The sequence below is a fragment of the Telmatherina bonti genome, assembly GCF_933228915.1.
Source record: "Telmatherina bonti genome assembly, chromosome: 7".
Lineage (NCBI taxonomy): Eukaryota > Metazoa > Chordata > Actinopteri > Atheriniformes > Telmatherinidae > Telmatherina > Telmatherina bonti.
In genome coordinates, this window is record NC_136625.1 from 37728105 (window position 1) to 37736721 (window position 8617).

Sequence of the window (8617 nt, forward strand, 5' to 3'; positions counted from 1 at the left end):
AATAAATAAATAAATAGAACAATATTTAAGAAAAATACAAAAATGAAATAATTTCAATAAAGATGGTTAGTACGCTCAAAAACACAGTTTCATGCTGTTTTTGTACAATGGAGGGTCGTAGAAAGTCAAAGACAAGTCAGTAGTGGTCTGAAGTGGGAAAATGTTCCACATTTTAAAAGGAAAAGGAAATAAACTGGTTGCTTGTTGAGGCTGGTGTTTCTTCAGGTTTCCAAACACACCCAACTTGCCACGCACATACATCACACTGAGCATTAAAATGTGTGAATTTAGACCCTTTAAATTCTGCTTCCGCCTCCATAAAGACTCAGGCCGACCCTGAATTTAGCTCCTGTAAGCAGTTAATGAATATTTGTGTGAGAGATTTGGAGTCCCATCAGATATGAAGAGATGTTGTATTTATATACAGATCCTGAAACAACAGACGCTATAGTTTGTTTTGTTTTGAAGAGTGATGACTTCTGAAGTTTAAACTGAGCATCAGAATGAGGAAGATTCATGGTTCCGATGAAGAGGACAAGTCGGTACTAGAAGGGTCCCGATGAAGAGGACAAGTCGGTACTAGAAGGGTCCCGATGAAGAGGACGAGTCGGTACCAGAAGTGTCCCGATGAAGAGGACGAGTCGGTACCAGAAGGGTCCCGATGAAGAGGACGAGTCGGTACCAGAAGGGTCCCGATGAAGAGGACGAGTCGGTACCAGAAGTGTCCCGATGAAGAGGACGAGTCGGTACTAGAAGGGTCCCGATGAAGAGGACGAGTCGGTACCAGAAGTGTCCCGATGAAGAGGACGAGTCGGTACCAGAAGTGTCCCGATGAAGAGGACGAGTCGGTACCAGAAGTGTCCCGATGAAGAGGACGAGTCGGTACCAGAAGTGTCCCGATGAAGAGGACGAGTCGGTACCAGAAGGGTCCCGATGAAGAGGACGAGTCGGTACCAGAAGGGTCCCGATGAAGAGGACGAGTCGGTACCAGAAGGGTCCCGATGAAGAGGACGAGTCGGTACTAGAAGTGTCCCGATGAAGAGGACGAGTCGGTACTAGAAGTGTCCCGATGAAGAGGACGAGTCGGTACTAGAAGTGTCCCGATGAAGAGGACGAGTCGGTACTAGAAGGGTCCCGATGAAGAGGACGAGTCGGTACTAGAAGTGTCCCGATGAAGAGGACGAGTCGGTACTAGAAGGGTCCCGATGAAGAGGACGAGTCGGTACTAGAAGTGTCCCGATGAAGAGGACGAGTCGGTACTAGAAGGGTCCCGATGAAGAGGACGAGTCGGTACTAGAAGGGTCCCGATGAAGAGGACGAGTCGGTACTAGAAGGGTCCCGATGAAGAGGACGAGTCGGTACTAGAAGTGTCCCGATGAAGAGGACGAGTCGGTACTAGAAGGGTCCCGATGAAGAGGACGAGTCGGTACTAGAAGGGTCCCGATGAAGAGGACGAGTCGGTACTAGAAGGGTCCCGATGAAGAGGACGAGTCGGTACTAGAAGTGTCCCGATGAAGAGGACGAGTCGGTACTAGAAGTGTCCCGATGAAGAGGACGAGTCGGTACTAGAAGGGTCCCGATGAAGAGGACGAGTCGGTACTAGAAGGGTCCCGATGAAGAGGACGAGTCGGTACTAGAAGTGTCCCGATGAAGAGGACGAGTCGGTACTAGAAGTGTACCGATGAAGCTTGTATCGCTGGAACTCACATTGAATCTTTCTGCTCTGTTAAAATCAGCCGAAACATTTCCATTTTTATTCATTTGACTTTTTGTAAATGTATTTAGTTGAATTTATTCCGCTTTTAATATTTTTCTGTTTTATTTGTTGTTTTCTTGTTATGACACAAGTGCTGTATAAATACCTTACTATACAAGTCAGAGAAATCCGTTTTTTGTTTTGTTTTTTGCCAAAGCTGGGTTGGAATATTTTTACATTTATAAAACTAAAACAGAAACATCTTAAAGTGGTCTCATAAAACTAAAAAAATCCTGAACTTTTCTTTTTCGGTTCTGTGAATACGTTGGAAGAGGTGGAGATGATCCTCTTGCTCCTCCAGGTACTCTTTGGTTGACACCATGTCAATCGACCACATACTCCTCCTCCTCTTCCTCCTGCTACTCTTCCTCTGCTCGCGATTTATATCAAAAAGTCCTTATATGGAAGGAAACTTCCCAGATTCCTGCGGGGTGGGCGTGAAACACCCCGCATTCCAGACAAACTGTCGCACTTTTCTTACTCAACCTAAAAAAGTTATTATAGTCCTGGAGCAGCGCGAGCTACTGCGGTGATGTCATGTCGTTGTGAGGAGTTCACCATTATGTCCAGATTTATCTGGAATGCCAACACATCTGGGGATGGGGGAGTTCCGGGGTCAGAGGGTCCATGCCTGCTTGTTTTCATTTATCTGGTAGTTTTTCTGAAACAGATTAAATCATTAAACCTTTTGGCTCAAAGAAAAAAAAAAAAAAAAAGTTGAAGTAAAAACCCTGGAAAGCAGGAGGCTGATGACGTCAGCGACTCTGCTGCGAAAGCAGCTGTTTTACTGAATGGGATGACGTCATCCAGGTGTGTACAGCACTGAGTCAGAGTAGACAGGCCCGGGGGGGGGGGGGGAGCGTCAGCTGACTGAGTCATGATGGGATGAAGTCACGTCGACGTCTTCAGGACCGACGCCGTGACGCGATGACACAGCGGCTGCAGGTCTGGGATGGACATGGTCAGCAGCAACACTCAGGTAGGCTGTGCTGGTTAAACCGGGCCATGCTGGGAATAAGGGGTCTGAACTGGGACCAGAACCCCAGAAGACCTTCTCTGGAAACACTGGAGATGTTAGTGTGGGAAAATCCCAGTAAACACTCAGACCAGCAGCCTGAAATCCCAGTTCCTCCTCGTTCTGATGCCCAGTTTGAACTCCAGCGTGTCTACATGCCGACGTGTGATTGGCTGGTTGGATACCGAGCAGGTGGAGGTGATGAAGAGGACGGTGAGCATCTGCTGATGCTAATGAGAAGATTGATAAGTTTTAAAGTTAAAACTATGACACACTGATAAACCCCACGCCCCCTAATCAGACCGCACACTGCTGCTTCACACACACACACACAAACACACACACACACGTCGACCTAAAACACTGTGAAATCCACCAAACTGAAGATTCAGACATTTTATTTTTCAAACAATTGAGATGTTAAACACTGAACAAATAAAGATGCCCCGCCCCCCACCTGCCCGCCCCCCAGTCTGAACTGCAGGAAGAGATTTTTAACCAGCGGCAGCGTTGTGTCCTTTATTGCCAGCTTCGCCAACATGAAACAGTGCGTTTACCAAGCAGCTCCTTGCTGGCCCGGTCGACACGACACCACGTCCACTGCGGCCGTGGAGCAAGGCACATCGGTAGCAACAAACGGAGGGATGAAGGCTGCCATCTGGATTCAGGTCAGACAGAAACGATGGCGTTGCATATGAACAGAAATCAAATTTACGCATCAGCTGCTCAGACCCTCATGGCTTCCTCTCCGTCTGCTATATATTCTTCCTGACCGTCAGCCTGTCGGCGGTCACACCGCTCTACATTCAACACCGCTGCAGGTAAGGCCGCAGAACTCCACGAGGCAAACCAGGTTAAAGGGAACAGAAGTTCTGAACGTTTCGGCTCTCAGCTTCAGACTGCCCGAGTCTGGAATCTGGAACGTCAGCAACCAAAACCACTGAGAGTCGCCTCCTCATGAGGCTCCGCATGGGGGTCGGCTCCGCTCGGCAAGGGGGTCGGCTCCGCTCGGCAAGGGGGTCGGCTCCGCTCCGCATGGGGGTCGGCTCCGCTCCGCATGGGGGTCGGCTCCGCTCCCGCATGGGGGTCGGCTCCGCTCCGCATGGGGGTCGGCTCCGCTCCGCATGGGGGTCGGCTCCGCTCTGCATGAGGGTCGGCTCCCGCATGAGGGTCGGCTCCGCTCCGCATGGGGGTCGGCTCCGCTCCGCATGGGGGTCGGCTCCGCTCCGCATGGGGGTCGGCTCCGCTCCGCATGGGGGTCGGCTCCGCTCCGCATGAGGGTCGGCTCCGCTCCCGCATGAGGGTCAGCTCCGCTCCCGCATGAGGGTCGGCTCCGCTCTGCATGAGGGTCGGCTCCGCTCTGCATGAGGGTCGGCTCCGCTCCGCATGAGGGTCGGCTCCGCTCTGCATGAGGGTCGGCTCCCGCATGGGGGTCGGCTCCGCTCTGCATGAGGGTCGGCTCCCGCATGAGGGTCGGCTCCCGCATGGGGGTCGGCTCCGCTCCGCATGGGGGTCGGCTCCGCTCCGCATGGGGGTCGGCTCCGCTCCGCATGAGGGTCGGCTCCGCTCCGCATGGGGGTCGGCTCCGCTCCGCATGGGGGTCGGCTCCGCTCCGCATGAGGGTCGGCTTCGTTCTGCATGGGGGTCGGCTTCGTTCTGCATGGGGGTCGGCTCCGCTCCGCATGGGGGTCGGCTCCGCTCCGCATGGGGGTCGGCTCCGCTCCGCATGAGGGTCGGCTCCGCTCCGCATGGGGGTCGGCTCCGCTCCGCATGAGGGTCGGCTCCGCTCCGCATGAGGGTCGGCTTCGTTCTGCATGGGGGTCGGCTCCGCTCCGCATGGGGGTCGGCTCCGCTCCGCATGGGGGTCGGCTCCGCTCCGCATGAGGGTCGGCTCCGCTCCGCATGAGGGTCGGCTTCGTTCTGCATGGGGGTCGGCTCCGCGCCGCATGGGGGTCGGCTCCGCTCCGCATGAGGGTCGGCTCCGCTCCGCATGAGGGTCGGCTCCGCTCCGCATGAGGGTCGGCTTCGTTCTGCATGGGGGTCGGCTCCGCGCCGCATGAGGGTCGGCTCCGCTCCGCATGAGGGTCGGCTTCGTTCTGCATGGGGGTCGGCTCCGCTCCGCATGGGGGTCGGCTCCGCTCCGCATGAGGGTCGGCTTCGTTCTGCATGGGGGTCGGCTCCGCGCCGCATGAGGGTCGGCTCCAAACAAACGAAACAAAACAAAAAGCTCCGGTCTGGAGGAACATCCTGTCAGAAATAAATAATCTTTACATGATCGTTTATAATTTAAGTTTCACATGAAGCCTCTGAAGTTCTCCAGCATGGTGCAGCTGAACCGCAGCGCTCCCCCACACCCCCCAGGCTGCCGTAAAAGGCCTGAAATGGGCGCAGTCTGGACGTTTCGGTGTTCCTGCAGGGTTCACGGTGAAAAATCAAACAAACAGCCCTTCATACCACAAACTCTGCTTTCAATCTTTTGTGTTTTAATACCAAAATGTTCATATGATGACAGAAAGAGGCGTGGGGGGGGGTTCGCAGCCCGCTTCTCGCCGGACTCACAGCGGACACACGAAGCGGTCTGGTTTCGGGGGCGCAGCGTGGAAAAGAAACCTCAGTCTAAGCAGACGTACGGCAGGATGTTCAGTTTGCTTTCATCCCCGTGGGGGTCCAGTGATATGCAGTCCGTCCAGTCAAACCAGCTGCCCTTGGTGTCATAGCAACCGTTCACCCCCGGCCAACGCTGCGTATGTATCCTGTCCAAGTCCTGGTCTGTGACGTCGCGGGTCACTCCAGGTAAGTCCCCCACCGAGTTGTCTGTCTGCAAAACGTGTGTTTTCCTCAAATCCTTAATCTCCTGTTCTTCCCTTTTCAGGTATTCTGACATGAAGAAGTGTGCGCTGGGGGCCTGGACCCCCGACGAGGTGAGCACATTGCTCTGAAGGTTCAAGTAGGACTGGATGATTTCGTTCCTCGACAGATCCTTCCAGTTGGTGTGGTGGAAGGGGCTGGGGCCGGGCCCTGGGCTTGGTGTGGCGGCGGGCTGCTGGCCAGTGCCTTCAGCTCTCTGCCTGAACTCTGCCGGGTCAGGGGTGGCGGCCTCCTCAGTCCTAGAAGATTCTTTATGCACCAGAGGTTTAATCTGACCGGTGACCGGGTCGAACGTTAGTCTGCGTTCTTTTAACCGTACGGGTTTAGTTGTGTCCTCTATTTTCTGGCCGTCTAGGTTGACGGCATAGTCTCTCGACCGATACTTCTTCCGTTTGTGCTCCGAGTTGGGAACAGTCATCCCGTCTGGGTAGTCGGTCACGACTCCCTCAAATTTCAGTCTGTGTAACTCGGAGTTGTGTTGGGAAGGGGAGGCTGAGGGTGAGTCCAGTGTAGCGGGTAAGTCATGGGGAGGGCAGTGAGAGGAGGCTTCTGAGGAAGTGGCCGAGTGCGCCGCAGACCTGTGGGACGAGTGCGGCAGCTTCTCGACGCAGGACGCCTGGCTGGGAGAGGACATTGGCTGGGAAAATGACAGCGGAGAGTCTCTGGAAGAAGGACTTGGGACCGGCGTTCCTTTAGCTGCGTATGCCAAAGATCGCTTGGTAACAGAGTCCTGCTTCAGGCTCCTCGGGCTGGAGGAGACGCTGCGGGGACTCCTGGCTTGATAGCAGCCTTCGTCTAGCCTGGCCTGCTGCTGCATCACTGCCACCTTGATCAGAGAGGAAGTGCTGGGTAGCTTGGCCATGCCGGGCGAGCTGGGGCGCGGCTTCACAGCGTTCACTGGAATTCTGTTCACTTTGTCATAATCCAGGTGGTCTAGTCGAGACCTGTCAGGAGAGGGGACTACCTCCTGGTCAGGCACGGGGTCCGGACTGCCCGCAATCCCATTGGTGGGTAGCGGGGAAACAGAATTATCATATGACGCCATCTTGGAGATCTTTTCTGGCAAGTGCACCCCACTGTCTCTGTTCTCAGCCCGGCGCTTGCGGCCGCTTGACTTTTCAGCTTTCGGTGAGTATGTGTTGTGAACATCGTTTCTGATTTTAACTTCCGGGACTCCCTTCCCCAGAACGGAGATGTCAGGGGAAGCGGTGTCCACTCTGCAGGGGTGCGAACTGCCATTGGTCGACCCTGGGGCGCTTACAGGCGCAGCTGGCCCCGGTTCAATCAGTTTCTGCCAGTTTTTCAAGAGTTTTTTAGCGCGTTTTGCAAGGTCTTCATCCTTGGTTTTCTTCCTAACATCATTTATCAACTTTCCAAGCCGAGTTTCCTGAAAAAAAAAAGCACAGAAATGTCACTGCCATGGAAATTACATAAGAAGTTTATGTTCACCAACCATTAATATCACAAATTCTCTTACCTCAAGTGCTTCTTTGGTGATAGGATACTTCTCTAGACAAGCGATTACTTCCAGAACAACCACCATGTTGCATATCTGTGAAGAAGACAGGTTGGACACAAACAAAGTTTAGGACTACCTCCATTTCACAGGAAACCAACAGTGTAGACATTTTAGTGAAACTTCTACTGATAATGTAGAAGGCAGTGTTAATAACATGCTTAGTCAAAGCCCCACAACACCACTAATGATGATTTAACTCCAGCCATAGTTTGTAATCAACTGAGAGCTGGTTAAATCTTCCCAGCAGGATAAGTTCTCCTGGGACACCATTAGCTTATCTGTGTCTCTCAGAAACACAACGAGTTGCAGAGATGATGGCAAAGTGACAACTTTTACTGTCTCCATGTCTCCAAACGTGGCTAACTTCAGCAGAATATCATCTTATAAACTACTAAGAGTGTTGACAGAATTACCTTTATCAGCTAGTTTGGCTGCATTTAGCTTTTAACTCTAAGAAGGACCCGACTATTTCCTAAAACGTCTCTTTAGCATTTCCAGCTAGCACTTAGCTCCGACCTCAGAGTTTGGAAATATTCGGTTAAAAAAACACAACAGACCTGCAGTCATTTAGGGCAGCATATAAATAGTCTGGGAAGGAAATAAACATTTCTTGAGTCAGTGAGTGAATTGTTTTTATTTTTTATTTCGTAAATCTGCTTTGGTGTTGTGGCTAGGTTAGCAGCTAGCAAGCTAAGCAGCGACAGACTCCTGTCTAATCAAGGCAACGCTGTTGCTATGCTAATTAGCCAGCTAGCTGTCAACTCAGAACCTTTTTTTGTCTCAAAGACTTCGACAAGTCGGTGCCAACTAAACCAACTAAACAGTAAAGTGTTTTCTTTTAAAACCATAAAGCAGTGAAGTGGCAGCAGGTGGGCGGACTGCCCTGCCAGGTGTTCCAGACCTGCAGGTAAATAAGCTAACGTTAGCCGGCTAGCCTGCTAGCTCCAGCGGGACTCACGTTGCTCTGGCTGTCAACGGCCTGCAGCAGCCGGTCCCTCATCTGCTGCGGGGTTGCTGGCACCGCTGTCATCGCCTGGTCGGTGGGGTCCGGAGGACGGAGGGAGGAATCCTCCGGAACGAAAGCAGGCGGGGAAATGATGCCTCAGAAGCCGCTTCGGGAAGTCGTGGCGCGCCCGAACAGCATGTTTTCTGTCGCATGTAAGGTAGAAGGTTTAGTTTGACTCACATGGAGGAGGAGATGTGTTGGATCTGCTGGCTCGTGCTGCTGCTACGCCGCTCGCGCACTTCACTACCAGCTGCTGGATCTCTCAAGGGCCTCCTGCTGCATGCTGGGATGCGACGTGTGCGTCATGACGTCAGTACGTAACCAGGTAAACAATGAGCGGCGTTCTTGTTCTTTTATCACAGGAACAAATACAACAGACAGTAGGGACTCAGGCAATAAGCCATGAGTAACAAAACCAGTGAAGCAGATAGCCAATAATGGATACGATTTCAT

The 8617-nt window shown here is 52.7% G+C and overlaps 1 protein-coding gene across 1 annotated transcript; it reads right to left on the bottom strand.

The window, feature by feature from the left end:
* Positions 1-4841: 4841 nt before the first annotated feature.
* Positions 4842-8387, bottom strand: crsp7 (cofactor required for Sp1 transcriptional activation, subunit 7). The gene is made up of 3 exons (XM_079244156.1): positions 8117-8387; positions 7117-7191; positions 4842-7026 (listed from the first exon to the last, which is right to left on the bottom strand). Exons 1-3 carry the CDS (start codon positions 8186-8188, stop codon positions 5383-5385), a joined length of 1791 nt encoding a protein of 596 aa, XP_079100282.1. The 5' UTR covers positions 8189-8387; the 3' UTR covers positions 4842-5382.
* Between the last annotated feature and the right edge of the window lie 230 nt (positions 8388-8617).